General features: G+C 43.1%; 1 protein-coding gene across 1 annotated transcript in view; it reads right to left on the bottom strand.

Annotated features, from left to right (window-relative positions):
- The window catches only part of nmbr (neuromedin B receptor), a 79,737-nt gene that overhangs the window by 35,299 nt on the left and 27,652 nt on the right, over positions 1-16,786 (bottom strand). Inside the window, exons 2-3 of the mRNA XM_030046694.1 lie at positions 15,747-15,888; positions 11,527-11,742 (exon numbers count right to left, since the gene is read on the bottom strand). Coding sequence (XP_029902554.1) covers positions 11,527-11,742; positions 15,747-15,888 — 358 coding nt within the window. The remainder of the gene's footprint in view (positions 1-11,526; positions 11,743-15,746; positions 15,889-16,786) is intronic.

Raw genomic sequence — 16,786 nt, 5'->3', positions numbered from 1 at the left:
AATCTTGTTTTTCTTTGGACGCTAATCAACTTGTTTCCAGATTTTTCCTGAATCAAGTGTGATTTTCTTGACCTTAGGGTGCTGATGTGGCTTTTCTGCCTTCTTCCCAGGAAAAACAACAAGTCAAAGTGAAACCGCATGAGAAAAACAAGACATTTTGACATTAAATCTGAGACTGTTTTAGCAGTGGCTAACTCCTCTGTGATTGGATGCTCTGCCCTGTTTCCCCGCGACATCACCTGAAGGAAAACCTCGCCTTTTCTCCTCTCTCCCCCCTCTTTTTTACAATTTCACACTTTCCTCACTGCGGGGTCCACCTCACTTCTCTCCGTGCACGTGGATGAACGGCTGCACTAATCTCAGGAATGGACCTCTGCCAGTTTCCTTCAGCGTGAACTTTAGACAAAGTTTTCGCCGCCTGACTTTTAACTGGAGTTGCTTTCAATTTTGCTGAAGCTCCTGCTGGATCACAGCTGCAGTGTAAATATTTTCTCTTTCTCTCTCTCTGTGAAGTATTGATTTCATTTATGGAAACCAAACTCGCACTGTCGTCCGCTTTTCAGTATCGAGTCGTATGTTCTGGATCCTACATGGCGTGACAGCTGATTGACAGCAGCATCATGCTAACAGCAAAGCGGCGGCTGCACTCTCGGGCGTGATGAAACGAACCGGAGGGTAATCAGTCTCCGGCTTGGCTTGGCAGGTGAGCGGTGACTCAGGCTTCACCGAGGCTCCTGCCGGCTCGGAAAAGTCAAAGAATAATGCTGGAAATCACAGAGCTGCACAGGAGGCCTGGAACACCTCCCAAAACGGGACAATGAGCACAGAAAAAGAGCGAAGAGTACAGCTGACTATATATATATATATATATAAATATATAACAGTGAATGCTCCGGTCTGCAGCCTTTTCCAGAAGCAAAAAGAGCTGCAGTGTTACCTCACAGAGAGGAAGACGCTGCAAGCAACACACTGCTCCTCAGTTATCACATGCAGGATGCATTATTAAAACCACTTTTACACCAAGCAATCAGATTTTACTAAGAAGTCCTGCATGCATATTTCACCTCCATGCGAACTGGTGTCACGATCTTCAAACCCTCACAGAAACGCTGCATTTTCTCCCATGTTGTGCCCCAGCGGTCAAGAACAGATGCCAGAGTTCGATCCAAAAGAGAGCGAGTTATTGTAATTTATCATATTTACAGAGAGGTTAGGACTTCCCTCTGAAAATACAGAGCACTGTATAAAATGTAATGCTCCTTTCACACACTGTGAGTTACAGGAGGAGCTGTATCAGTTCTATCATCCCGGTTCGCTTTAATACTAAGAGAGCAAAATGTGTGGTTGAACAAAGCAGGCACAGCGAGGGAATGTGTGTGTGTGTGTGTGTCCTGCCTCCTGCACGCTCCACCGAGGCACATTTCATTAAAGCTGGAAATATATTCACAAATTCAAACTCCTCCGGATCATTAATTCATGAGCAAAACTTTAGCTGGGTTTCCATCCAAATATATCGAAATTTTTGAGCGAATTTTATCAAAATGCGCAAAAGAAAATGCGAATTTATGCCTGTTTCCGTTAGTTTTGTTTTGCGATTATTGGGAGAAGAGTGCGCCGTGAGATGATGTCATAAGATAGCGTCTGTGTGTCGACTGAACAACAACAAACACTCAGCTGACACTCAACAGCTGATCAGGGACAGATTCCTGCTGAACTTGTTGGCTCTTGGGAGAAGTCTGCTTACTATTTTGGCAGCGCTAACTTCGTACCAAACCATCCTAAATAACGAATAATAAAAAATAAAAAATGATAATAATAAAAATATTAATAATAACTAATAATAAGACTGTAGCGTAGAAGTGTGACGTGGTATCCAGTCCAGTCATCGTTTATTCGCAAAACCTGTTTCCACAGCAGAAAGTCGCATTTTCTTTTATCGATACACTGAGAAATCCTAACCCTCCAAGCGTAAAAACTTTTTTTGCGAATTTTTTTTTTTTTTTTTCGAATTTCTGGCGTTTCCATCCAAGTTTTTTTTTTTTGCAATTTCTGAAAATGCGAATAGAAATAGGTGGATGGAAACCCAGCTTTTGTTAAAACACAAACTGCACCTCTTTCCTACCGTATCAAAGTGGACAACGAGCTTCAGCCTCATCTTCACCGAACGAGCCAAAGTCCTCTGAGCCGGACGGTTAACACAGGTACTCCGTGTACAGCCGGCTGTGAGGCCCAAACCGTACGGAGTTTATCCTGTAGGCGAACCCCGCTTTAAGGGTGCACTCAAACTGGGACCAGTAACATTCTGAAGCACGAATGGCCCCCCCTCCCCAGTCCCCGACACATGCATGGCTCGATGTCACCATAACTCGACTTTTGTTTTTACGCGGTTGCAGCAGCACCACGGACAGCGACACCGAGGACATGGCTCACACTTTAATCTCGATTAAACATTCAACGTGAACCTCTCGCCGCCGCCATCGCTATTGTTGTAGTGGAGGGACGGTCGCACGATTTACGTCACATCCACGTGTGCTCGTGCAGGAACGCCCGTACGGCACTGAAGCACACCTCCTCCAACCGTGCCAGAGCTGAGGAAGTGTACCGTACTGAAGCACGTCAAATAATCTGGACTTTGGGGTCAAACATGCTTGGGTGCGGTACGGATTGCCGAGTGTGAGTGCACCCTAAGTCTGGATTCTGATTCTCCACAGAATTGCACAGGTTGCAGTTGCATCGTTACGTGGAGTGCATGCAAACGGGGCTTTGAAATGAATCAACAAACATGTGCATGTGTTTCTTGTTTTCACCCCAGGTATTCACAATAATGAGATTTCTTGGTCACAGCCTAACGATGCACAAAGCAGAAGATTTAGTTTTGGATTGAAGATGTGCAACATAGAAAATGTGGTGATAGATTTGAGAGACACGTTTGGTTCAACCCCTGTAACCTCTTACTGTTTGTCCCACTCTTTCGCACACCTCCGTCTCTTCAGGGCATGTTCACACCAGGCAGGTGTGAGGTGATTTATTTGACTGCCTTTGCAGGTACTTCAGTTCATTTTTGGGGAGAGCAATGCCTTTGAATTCAGGCAGCACCAAACAACATGACTGAGATGGCTCTTTGAACTCAATATTTTTGCATGAGGCTCTTGCTTGATTGGTGTGAAAATTGAAAATGTATCTGCAGAATGTGCAGTTTTAGGGAAACTTTGAATGGGGCAGATGAACCTGCATTAGGTTTTTGGGTTTAACACATTAAAACCGGTTGTAAATATAATATAGCAGCTGCCTTCATCACTTTGTGGAATTATTTTGTCAGGCTTCAACATCAATAAATGAATAAATTCATAACGAATCTATTTCTAAAGCTGTTTAAATATGAGTTTGACTTTGTGCTTTTGGTTTCCTTTATGAATCATCGCAGAGCAGCTGAGTTTGCAGCTAATAGAAGTCAGAATTACAGGATATTAATTAGAGGACAGCAGGATATTGTGGTTTTTTCTCAGTGAGTGAAGAGATGAAACGTGGCATTCTTGCATTTCAGGGTCAAAAGCATCATTTCTAGAGTTTCCATTATTATTTTATTGATTAATTGCTTCCACTGCGTTCCTCTCTCAATTTCTCAACAGCTTTGGCCTCATTGGTAAATAAATAAATAAATAAATAAAGCTCTTACGCATTCATCTTTTCATCTTACCCTGCAAACACTTTTTTTCTTCAAATCAAACCCTCGCCAAATTTATGATATATGATTTATGAAAAATGGTTCTTGCTTGCCAGAATCAACAGGGTGAATTGATTTCCCCGGCCTTATGCGATATATCAAAAGCTGCAGCAATATTATGTTTGTTTTTGAACCATGAATGCCAGAGTGATTTGTATTTATGCATTTTTACCCATATCTCTATGAAATGGTCTCAATTTTTTTGGTGAATAACTCGCTTATCTCTGCCCAGTGCTCTTTCCCTCTGGATCCATACCAGCGCTGCAGAAAAATTTGGAGGAACTCTCGATTTAAGTCGCCTTTTTCTGCTCTCTGAGTATGTGTGTGTGTGTGTGTGTGATTTAAAATGACAAATAAGTTACGTTAATATCACGCCTATCACACATCATTATCGTCTGCGTTTGTTTTCCTGTGCATTTGTTGAGGCCGCTGTGCCGCCCTGTAAAACATCTGATAATGAGTCTGGCTTGTGAATTCTGTAAATGAATATGACTTGACTTCATGTTGGTAAATGAATGCATTCACTCCGGGGGGAAAAAAGAAAAAAAAAAAGTAAAAATGAGTTCGGGCATCATCTCAATTATTTAAAATAGTCGGAGTTGTAATACAAAATGTTTCATCACTTTTGGCAGTTTACACAGATAAGCATTTTTCAAATGTTTGCAAGGAGAGGAGAGAAGGACGATGAGGTTAGAGGAAAGAAAGAAAAGAAAAGGAAACTGGAAGCGAGGCGGAGAACAGATGAGAGGAAAGACAAGGACAGAGAGAGAGAATGATGCTAAATGAGGACAGAGAGAGAGAGGAGGTATTTCAGCGGATTAGCAGAGGCAATAAAACCGAACGGCAAAATGGAGAAACATATGTTTCATAATCTCGCTGCAATAAAGTTTATACAGCTACCAGGGGTTGCATTTGCCTTTTTTAGTGCGCTCTTATGAGAGTAATTGTAACCAGGTGTCATCTGGCTGTGGAGTTATTTTTACACCCAGCGCGTTCGCCGCAAGAGGCGAACAACTCGGGACGGACATTCCAGGCCACAGCTGACTCATGAGCCTGAGTTCTCTGCGGGTCTGAGAGTAAAATCATCCACATGCAGCTCAAAACATGAATTTACTTATCCTCCGGGCCGCGCCGCCTCGGGACCTCAGAGAGCGGAATGTGCGATGACAAATCACGCCGGGGCCGCTGTCGAGAAAGCCAAGGTCGTCTCCAAGAACTTGTCAAGAAAAGTCCCAATCAAAACCAAGAAGGAAGACCGCAAACGATTCAACAGCAAGCAAAAAATTTTTTTCCAGCCCCGTCTCAGGGGGCAGAGGCAGTGGGGGTGTTTTCTTGTTTGCTTGAGTTTGGACACAGATACGTCCTCAAGTTGCCGTACAGTTTGGTTTAGACACGCCACCAAATGGAAGCAAACCAAGGGACAAAAAAAAAAACTGTCTCAAAGTGAAATTAGAAGAGAAAAATGACTTCCATCTTACATCTTTACGTCAAAGTTCAGATTCCGAATGTCCTCTCCGACCTGGCGTGGTCGATGGGTTCATGATCCTCAGCAGACAAGCCTCTCCGGACAGATGGCCGAAGCGTTTTCTCCATGTTTCACGTGTTCACGCCTTCCCGAACGAGTCAAACTTGGGAAACAAGCGCACCAGAGTTTGATTTAAGTCAACACCGCGATCATTAGAGGGGTACGGAGATTAACTATCATGTTCACGGAAAGCATTACGTCAGAGGAATAAATCAGGCATGCAAGTCATTATCGATTTTTTTTTCTTAATAAATGTAACTACTGCAATAAAGAAAATGTAATCCATGGTTAAAACTCCTTGGTGCACCTCCTCGGCCAGCCGGTTGGCATCAAGTTCAGCATCTCCCTACCGTCCTGTTCAGACTCAGACTCAGACGACTTTATTGTTCATTTAAAATTCATAAAAATGGAAATTTGGCTCTGGCATAGAGACAGAAGGACAACATACAACACAAGACATTAAAAAAAAAAAAAAAAAACACCACCGTAAGAGAATTAATAAGACAGAGAATAAAACAGTGAAGCAACACATCCCACTGAAGTCCAACTGGGTTCTAAAAATATAAGTGTTAATGAGCGGGTAACAGTCATCTAAAAATTGAAGAGGGAATTAGAACAGTGGGGCAAGGATAATGGTAATAAATATAAATAAAATGAAAAACCTGTTTAAATGCAGAACCTATTTAAACAGTTCCTTGTTGAGAGTGGCCAGTGGGACTGTCAGTCTACGCCCAGTCTACGCTTTTTTTGGTTATTGCTTGGGAATATGAATCCTGAAGCGGTAACTGTTTTTGTCCAATGATCTTGCCGGCCTGGTTGTTGATTTGTTCCGGTCTGTTCCTTTGTTTCAGGGATGGGCTTGTGATGTCTCCTCCTAAACGTCATGTTGGCATCCTGCTTGATATATATATAGGTTTATATATATTGTGCAAAACAAGCCCTAAAGAACACACTGACTCTCCGACCTCGGTATTGTAACGTGCCACCCAACCTGTGATTCTGTATTTATGGACTTAATGGACTCTTGTGTTTATGGACGTCTTTTGTTTGGTGGTTTTTGGTTTCCCTTGGTCACTCTGCTTTTCCATGGCTCGTTTCACCTCGTCTTGTCTGTTAGTCTCATTAGCTCTGCCCTTGTCTCCATTTTTGGACGATCCTCGTGTTTCCCAAGTCCTCCCGCTCCAGCTGTGTCTTGTTCTGATGATTACCATTGGTCCCCACTGGTTTCCCATTGGTTTCTGTCAGTTCATTGTGATCCCAGGTGCTGCAGCTGTAGCGTTTGCTCCTCGTGTTCTTGTATGCAATGCTATCCTTCAAGGGTTTCAAGCCAGCCGGTTATGCCATCTTCATCTGAGTCTGGTCATAAAAACATGTTCCTTCAGTTCCTGTTGCCTGCCTCTTGCTCCTGCTCCTTTTGGGTCTGCATCAACCGCGACAGCAAATATCTAAAAAGCATTTCACTCTGCTATACGGTTCTTGCCCTCAACAATGCATTGTTTTATCTATGTTGTTACTGTGTTGATGGTATAATATATATGGAGTAGGAACCCTTGTGCATCATTTGTCTCCTAACGAGGAAGGCAGCAGGAAGGGCGGCATTGACGTTGCAGTGAGATTTGACATGGTCCTTGGGGCAATGACTTAATTTTTTACCTAAATTACCTCCGGTGCACCACCCCTCCCGCCTTCACGCCAAACCCGGTGCACAAGCCATAAAACACCACATTAACTGGCAAAGCGCATTTCCGGGTCACCAAAATCCCAATTCGTCTTTGTGCACCCACGAAAATAAGAGCCCATGACTGGCCGGGGATCACACTCCGATTACCGACCACCAACCCCACAGCCCGCTGTATTTCTCTGCGTTTCTACTTTGCAGCAACAGTCTCTGATAATCAGTCTCCTCCTCCATGAGTCAGGACTTGATTCACTGTTTGTGAGTCACAGATCCTCCATTAACCCTGAGTTCAGCCGGGTCAAACTGCAAAGCAAAACAGCCTCTTTTCCACTCCACAGGCTTTTTACTCCTGGAACTAAATAAACATAAGTGCACTCACATGATCCACTCCCATCATCACAACATTCATTTTTTGGCTCGTATGATGCCCATTAGATTAAAGAGCCTAAAGCTAATGGGCTACTGATGGAACATGAAAAATAAAACAGTAAGTCGAAAACATACAACAAAAACAACACTGCTCATACTTACAGTGGTATCAACACTACTAACATTGCCATTAGTACTTCCACTAGTAATGATAAAACTACTACTAACACTACTATAACTGCTACTAAATTGCAGAAATACTCATTTTACTAAGTACTAATTTAGTCTCACGAGCAGGCTTAAAATCTTGTTATTCTTAAACTAAGAGGGAAAAAAAATCTGCCGTGACATAATCCCACTTGTTTCCAATGCAGTTTCACTTGTTTGGGTAAAATTTCTGTGAACAGTTATCAATATGTTGAAAGAAGGCAGAATAAGGCAGAACGGCTCACTGGGATCAAGAAAATTTCACTTCATTGAAGAAAAAGCGTTGGGAACAGAACCTGGATGAAGCAGCACGGTCATTGCGCTGTGAGCTGTGGCTGTCGTCTAAAAGCAGACATTAGAAAATCATCTGAAATTTGACATTAGCCGCAAGATTGGCATCATCAAAGACACCGCTGAACGTCTCCAAACGAGCAAACCAAGCTGGTCAGCATCATCAAACGTGCCTTTTACTGAATATAACCTCTGAAATGCTACAAACCAATCGTAGTTTAGCCAAACTTTGGTGGCAAATTAAAGTGTAACTTCACATGGCTGATGGAAAACTGCCGAAAACGAAGATTAACTCCACTATAACGATAACCAACTAGAACCACTTCTCCTTACCTGTGCAAAGACGTGTTATAACTTAACAACACAGATAAAACTGGCTGCCTCTCTGACGATCCATGAGGATGACAGCTCTATTCCCATTCAAGTTCTGTGCCTGTAAACAAGCGGGATTATCTCATCCCACTTGTTTTCAAAAATACAAGATTTTAAGATTGAATGTGTGACTAAAGGACTCGTTAACCGTCCTGTTATCTTCGGGATCGATTTGACACCAGTCAGGGCTTAACGTCTCCGAATACATAATTAACATCGTTGGCTTCATATTTAATGACGTTTCTTAATTTAATGGAACAAGTGGGTGAATATAAAACCAACATGATGATGTGTTTTCAGCGCATCAGTGCTTCACTGGAGTCAAAAGAACCTCCAGGCTGTTTTTTAGCTGTTTAAAACATACATGAAATATCAACATTTAACACTCGTTTGCTTGGAAGACACTGAGGAACAATAACATGCCATTTACAATATTCAAAAACACTTCCTCTACCTCAGCAAACATAACCACACTATTATCGTTTATTGAAAGGGCTGTTTAGGACGTCCACAAGACACATAAAATTGGGTAACGATTTTTATTATAATCATTTTCTGGAGGCTTAAATCACGGGGATGAAATTGACCCCAACTGATAATAAAATGTTGAAGGTCACAGGAGGGTTAAAGTGGGATTTTTTTTTTTTTTTTTTTTTGCAGTGTACTGCTTTTAAAATGCCAATAATACTTCTACTACCACTCGTCTTAGCACCGCTGTTACCAGAATTACACGAATAATGGCAATAATTATCGCCATCATCACATTCACAATCGTAAACAGCGTCTTTTACCTTTTTAAGTGTCATCGATGCTGTGCGCCTCATCCGACCCGGTCCTGTTGCGTCTTTAATAATTCATCTCTCTCTCTCCCACTGACCTCTCTTCTATCTGTGAAGATCATGCCGGCGTGAAGCGATTAGTCACAGCGGCTGACACGCTCCTCTACTTAACCTCTCTCATGGCTGAAATATTTACCAAGGCCCCCGGAGCGGCAGGAGTGTGAGCCGCGGGTGTGAAAAGCAGGGCCTGTTTATCAAATAAATAAATAACAAAACAACAAATAAGAACAAATAAATGCAGATGGCGTTTTTTTTTTTCTTTTCTCTTTTGTCTTTCGATCGTCTTTTGAGTTTTCTCGTTTCTCCTCGGTTCACTTTCATTCATTCGAGGCGTTTGTTGTGCGTCTGCTTGTGTTAATGTGAACACCCTGGACTGTCCAGAGCACCACCAGTTCATTCATCCATTCATTCACGCCGTGGTTCATTCACTTGCAAGTGAGTGTCACTCACTCACTCATTCTTTCATCTTTCCACATGTTTGAGTTATGATTCTTTCATTCATTTATTGGTTATTGTATCGTTAGTAGTGTCATTAATTAATTCATGTTTTTTCATGCATTTATTTGACGATTTGTTTGTTATTTACTGAATTTTCTTTCGTTCTTCCCGTGTCATACTCGTCCTTCATCATGCCACCAACTCACCACTTTCCCACCTTGTTAGTTTGCCCATTCGTGAACTTATTTGTAATTCATATGATTCCTGTTTTCAAGGGCGATTTCCAATGAGTGCAACGGCAGAGCGAGCTCTAATCGCTCGATCATGACAAGCCACCAGCAGTCAGCGGCGCGGAGGTCAAAGCCTCCGAGTCCTGAAAACATTCCAGTGACCGCAGAGAGATCAAGTCAGAGGGGAAAGAAAAGAGTGAGAGTCATGCAGCGTGTTGTTTACCTGTTGTTTACAACTGTGAATTATAACTGTTTACCACCTAACTTGGCTCTAATGATCAGCAACACCATTTCTGCTTCTTTAATACAGGAAAACTCCTTTGTTAAGTGAATCCTGGTATCTAAATAAAGCTAGTTTCCACTGTAACAAATGGGCGGCATTTCTATAGCACTTTTCTAGTCTCACACACACCCATTCACACACACACACACACACACACACACACACACACACACACTCACACACACACACACACTGACCATGCAGGGTGCCAAGCTGCCCGTCAGGAGAGGTGAGGGCTTCAAGGACACTTCACAATCCCAAACCTTTAGGCACAAAAAAAAAAAAAGCAATTTGGGTTTTCCATTTCCATTCTGGCAGCCCATGTTCACCTTCTCGGTCGTTCTTCAACATGCAGGACTCACAGGAACCAGCAGGACGCTTGTCGCTTATCGGTCTCACTCTTCACCGTCTGTCACTGACAGACAGACGGTGAGAGCCGGTAGACACCATGTTGAATCAGGTCAACTGGACTTCGGGTTAGGGTCAGGGTTAGACTAGACTGGTAGACTGTTCATTAGACTAGTGTAGCCATATAACAAAGTCCAGTTGACCTGATTCAATTTCCCTGAGATGCCTCTGACCTGGACGAATGAAAAAATGCACAGACGGACCCTGAAGAAGCCCGTTTATTTAAGGGCTTTTTCATTTTTGCAGAGCAGCGTGCCTTGGTATTGTTTGTTAAGACTATTTAACATTATTTATTTATTTATTTCTGTCTATTTTGCTCCGTTATTTTTTTGTTTTTGTTTTTGTTTATTCACATTATTTATTTTTTACCATGGGTAAAAATGTACAAATGATCATATGATAACACGTTTGTTTATGGGTATATGGATAAGTGGTTTAAAAAAGGTCATTTGGATAAACTGTATGGAAGTCAGCTGGTACAGTAATTACTGAGTAGCGGAGAAGGGGTAGGATTTAAATAAGCATACGCTTGTTTCTACTCCTTTTTGGACATGTGACGCCATTAGTTTTGTTGTTTCGACTATTTTGTATTGTTTTTGCATAGTTTTTTTTTTCACATGTTCAAAATAAAGCCTTCATTCATTCATTCATTCATTCATTCAAGACTTACAGATCACTAAGCAAAGTACAAGTCTAACCTCTCTCTGTTTGTTTTGTTCTGTGGAGCGTTTGAAGAAGCGAAATGGAGAAACGATGAAGTCAAAGCACTCACCAAATACTTTGCTACACAAAAAACAACTTACCAGGAAAAGAAACACAGTTAAACACAGCACCCTTATTTCCATCAAGGTTATACGTTTTGCACCATCTTGAGAGACGGCGTCATCGACACAGCTGGACACACACAAACACAGTCCCTAGAAACAGGTCTTGCTTGCTCGTATTTGGATTGGCTCTTGTTCTTTGTTGTGCAGGAACAGGCCACTCAGCTGTTTCGGTTTAACCCTCCTTGTAGTGACGCTCACTGATCGTGTAGCGGATTGTGTCACAGGTCGAGGGGCAGCGAACGCGGCCCGCTCAGACTCGGCTAATCATCCGGCCGAGGAGATAATCAGGTGTTGCAGTTAAACACATCGTTATTGATTCGTGCGGCGCGGCTCACCTGTCTCTTGGAGTGCTCGCTGACCTCCCCCGGCATGTCGTGCGCGCTCTTGATGAGCGTCCGGGCGATGTGGTAGTAATACACCGAGATGATGGCCAGAGGGATCAGGAAGTAGACCAGGAAGATCATCACTGAGTGGATCTTGGGATGCATCTGATTGGACAACGGGTAAGGGACGCAGTTGACGAAGGTCACGTTGGTGTTGTCCCTGTGGCCCTGAGGAGGCAGGAGGAGGAGAACGTTAAAAGAGGAGAGGAAAGTAGGGAGAGAGTGGAAAGGAAATAAGAGGAAGCAGAGGGAAGGGAGGAAGAAACAACAGGAGAGTGGGGTAACAAGAAAATGAGATTGGGGACAAAGGGAAAGGAGGAGGGGAAAAGAGAAGGAGAAAAAGATGTGAGGAGAAAATGTGAGGAACTCAAACCAGCAAAAAGCAGGAGAGAAGAAAAGGGATGAACAGGTAAAGGAAAAGGAAAGAAAAAGAGCAGAAATGGATAAGGAAAGGGGAAAGAGGAGGAAGCAAAAGGAGAGGAAAGAAGAGGAAAAGAGGCAGTGAAAGGAGAAGAGATGGAAAAAAGAAACAAAAGGGAGTGGAGATGGAGGCAAGAAGGAAGAGAGAAAGAGAAAGAGGACAGAGAAGAGAAGAGATAAGGCATTGTAGTAAATCTTGAGCAGCAATAAAACAGATTGAACAGTAAAATGGAAGCACTTGTCATTCATAACTTCACTACAATAAAGTTTATAGCCGCCATGTGTGGTGAAAACCCCCGGCGAGACGAAGCCAAAGTTTCAAAGCCCCCCGGCCGACAGGAGCCTTCATCAGTGAGTGACGAATGACAGACATTTAGTCTGAAAGTGGACGAAGGTCACAACACAGCCGCAGGACAACAGGTCGCAAAACTGTGCCAACAGAGAAGCTGCAGGAGAGTTTTGTGGTTCTGGCAAAATCCAACCTGAAATGATTTATGAGAGTAAAGGCAGACCTTTGTGTCAAAATCATCGATTAATTTTGATTCTCCGTGATGTTTCAAAGCCAAAAATGATCATTTATATTTAAATTTCAGGTGTTAAGATTCCATCCATATTTTGTGGTTTCTTTATGGGACAAGACTGGCAGTTTGTCACAGGTTAGGCTGTTTGAATTACGGACTGTGCCCATACTGTGTTTTTTTTTTTTTTTTTTTTCTGAGTGCCAGTCTTTTTTCAGGTGTTTGCAATGAGGTTTTCGAGTGCTTCTACTTGTAATTTCCTCACTGGGTCGGCACCTGTTGCTCACCTGTCCGGCCAGGTATAGGGTCTCCTCTCTCTTTGGTCCTTCTCAAGATTTCTTCCATTTTTTCCCCGTTACCGCTGGATTTTGGGAAGTCTTTCCCTGTTTGCTGTGAAGACGTGGGCATGTGAAGCCCTTTGAGACGACAAACGGTGAAACTGGGCTCTAAACAAACTTGAACTCGAACTTCTACTCGGAAATCTCTGAACTTCTCAGAAAGGCACCGGTGTTTGTCCGCCGCTCCTTTCCAGGCGACCAGCCATCGACTTGTCATCGAGGTGACACGGTTAATTTTGTAACAACCGAGACAATAAAGAAGAAGCTGGTTGTTTCTGTGTCGGCTCAACCTGAGCTGTGCGACAGGCCAGGCAGACTCCATCATAACAAAGACAGAAGAGCCCATCAGCCGGAACGGAGAGCGGTGATGCTGATATTTCAGTGTTGTTGTCAAAGATACAAAACCCACTGATGTGCAGCGTGTTTTTCTGTTCACTTCCCAACACCTCGCCCGTTTTCCCGCCAGAAATAACCTCAGGTGGACACAAGGCCTTTGCAATTCTACTGATCACTTTTAAACTGCGGTAAGTTCTGGTCCAAAGCTGTGTTGCATATCAGCTTTATCACTACACAAGATTTCCAGATGGATGTGAACCCAGTCACCTGACACACAACGTCTCACCACTGAGCTGAACTTGTCCGTGACTCGTTGTGACACTCGGGGCTTCACAGATGAATGCATCAAAGAGCCGAGGGACCTCCCTCCTCTGGACTCCAGCGAACCGGGCCCTTTCTCAGCGGAGGATGTGCGGCGGCAGATTAACCGGTGTAAGCCATGTAAGCCTCTGGGGCCTGATGGCATCCCGACAAACTGTGCTGAAGACCTGCACCATGGAACTCGTGCCAGTTCTCCAATCAGTATTCTGCAAATCTTACCGGTGCGCCCTCCGGAAAACCGCAATAATCCCAGACCTACAGAAGTCTGCCCAAAAGGAAAAAAAACAAAAGAAAACAGGCCTGCAGGATTCAATCACTGCCATCCTGTTGTTCTCACATCCATAATAATGAAGTTCCTGGAGAACTGCTGCTACAAAGCAATCCTGCCAGTTTTTAACCAACAGCTGGACCCCCTCCAGTTTGCATCCAGGGTCAAAAGGAGCACAGGAGGAGCTTGCTGCACCTCCTCCTCCAGCACCTGGATTCCTCCGGCACCTTCGCCATGGATCTGATGATCCGGAGGCTGCAACAACTCAACGCTCCCCGCAATCCGATGCATCTCCAGCACAATGTGTGTGTGTGCTGATTTGCTTCCTTCATCTCAATGCCAGGAAAAAAACAGGTACGCCGTCACTCCCAGCACCTCATCCTCATAAACAACAAAACTTTTGGCATGGTTGACAGCTTCAAATACCTCAGATTCAACACTGGACAATAAACTGAGCTTCAACCAACATATAAAGGACATTCAAAGGCTGTCAGTCGTCCATAAACTCAGAGGCGATGATGGATCATTATCCTAAACCAAACCTTCAACCTTGTTTGACAGATTCAAATCCACGATGGTTTACTAGAGCCACTGTATCTTTCTTATACTCTTATTCTTATAAACGAGCCATGTGTGTTGTCTTTGTGAGGTTGGATCAGCCACATTTTAGGAACAAGGAAATCCTGGTGATTTTAGCCCAGAATCACAAGATTGTTTTCTTCTGAATTGGCCAAAGTCACGGCGATGTCCAGATGCTGATGGGAAGATTGTGATTCTGGGCTCAAACCACCAGGATTTCCTTCTTACAAAAACAATTTTTTCCATTTTTTTTTCAGTAAATTTGAATGAATGAATGATACTTTATTAATCCTTTGCAGGAAATTACATTTAGCACTTAAATCTCAAAAAATAGCCACATTTTTGTTCTTGAAGAGGGCGTTCACCGCGTGTCACTATGAATCCCAATGGAGTTCTGGGCAAAATAAAGCCCACAAGTGCTGTGATTGGTCAATTTGTTGGCTTAAACAGCCTTGAAATAAACCCTCACCCAAGCTAAACCCTAAACTAACATAATAAAGTGGATTCACCGCACTGCCATTCCTGTTTAAATAAATGCTCAGTTTTGCTGAGGCTGAGCACAGTTTCATTAAAGCAGGGAACCGTCCAAATGGTCTCTCTTTGTGCTTTAATGTTGCAATTTGGAAGAAGCAGTAAACCAATAATGTCAAGGCAAATTAAAAAATATGGGGAAAGTCGCCCGTCTTTATACCCTCTGGTTGTATATCATTACAAATCACTTGGCTTGGATAAACTCTGACTGGTTGGGACGAAACAAGGCCTTTCCTGTCTCTCTGCTGTTAGGCCATTAGATCCAAAGTGGTGAGTGTAATGGGTTCAAAAGACATTTCAACTCTATTCCAATTGCAAGGACCTCCATTTGCCGAACACAGCTGTCTCACCAAGACCAGAGACGAAACCCGTCACCGGTAAAATAATGAAACAGCTGATTACAAACAGCTGGCACGACCAGCCACGGCCATGATTCACCGTAATGAAACCCGCCGTTATTGATGGAGATAATCGATCATGCGTTACTTTCAGGAGGAGTTTTTCTGAGGTCATAGAAACCACCGGAGAGAGGGGCCTTCAATTTTCACTTGGCTGGACTCCTGTTAGGTCTCACTTTTAACAGGGAGAGGTCTTCGCAACGGCCGCTTAGTTTGTTTTCCCACTGTGCCGACCCACTGCGGTTAAAATCAATTTTTCGGTTTTATCCAATTAAATGTGGCCTGTGTCTGCTGAGAGTGCAGCCTCGTGATGTAAGTGACAAACAGCGTGTGGTCACGAACAGAGCGAGACACACACACACACACACACACACACCAGACAGGCAGACACAGACACCGCTGGTTTCCCTATAGAGCCTCTATAGCATCGCCGTGCCTCCCTGGTAGCGATGTTTCATTTCACCTGCATGGAGACGACTTGTGAGAAAATGGCCTCGGGTACAGCCAGCAGGACGGACACCAGCCAGATGGAAACCGCCTTCAGACACGTCCAGAACACGGCGCTGGACGTCTGGATGTCCATGGGGTTCACTATGGCCTTATACCTGAGAGAGAAAGAGAAAGAGGGAGAGAGACTTTGAATTTTTATGCTCTTTCATGAAAAAAAACACGAGCCCACGCCGAGTTTTCATCACGGTGTTCGCTGAGTCGCTGTTGCACCGCCAACAAATAGATAGATAGATAGATAACAGTAGAAACATACAATAAAATTAAATAAAAAAAGAATAAAGGCTAAATATATACAATAAAGACTATGAAGCAGAGGTTGGGACCAAGTCATTGTTTTGCAAGTCACAAGTAAGTTTCAAGTCTTTGCCCTCAAGTCCCAAGTCAAGTCCCAAGTCAAGACAGGCAAGTCCCGAGTCAAGTCCCAAGTCAAGACTGACAAGTCTCAAGTCAAGTCCCAAGTCCTACAGTTTGAGTTTCAAGTCCTTTCGAGTCCTTTTAACAACAGAGTAATAAACATATCATGTATGCTTTTAAAATCTGCATTTATTTATGAAAACGTTTTTTTTTTTTTTTTTTTTGCTCCATTCTTATTTTGTTACTGTCTTCTAATTTAACAAAACACACTACCTGGGAAAACCTTTTTGATCCTGCAGTCATAAAATCAAATTGTAAAGCAGAATCACCGTCTGGTAATGTAATGTAATTAATGTAAATTAAGTAATGTAAGTAATGTAAATTACTTATCAAACAGACCTAACAATTCAACTACCAATGAATCAGCAGTAGTATGCATGTGATAACATAGATTGAAAAATAAGACGAAGTGATACCTCTTCTCTGAATAGACAAGCTAAGCCAGTGTGCTGCTGTTAGCCAGTGAAAATACAGCAGAGTGGCGACTCTTCGCTGTATTTTCACTGGCTAACACTATCTATGTCAGTGCGCTGCTGTAGACTGGAAAGTTTCTCTGCCTTTTGGCTCGTGCGGTGCATT

The sequence above is a fragment of the Myripristis murdjan genome, chromosome 24, assembly GCF_902150065.1.
Source record: "Myripristis murdjan chromosome 24, fMyrMur1.1, whole genome shotgun sequence".
NCBI lineage: Eukaryota > Metazoa > Chordata > Actinopteri > Holocentriformes > Holocentridae > Myripristis > Myripristis murdjan.
The sequence above is the reverse complement of the archived record's forward strand: the minus strand, read 5'-3'. Positions and strand labels throughout refer to the sequence as shown.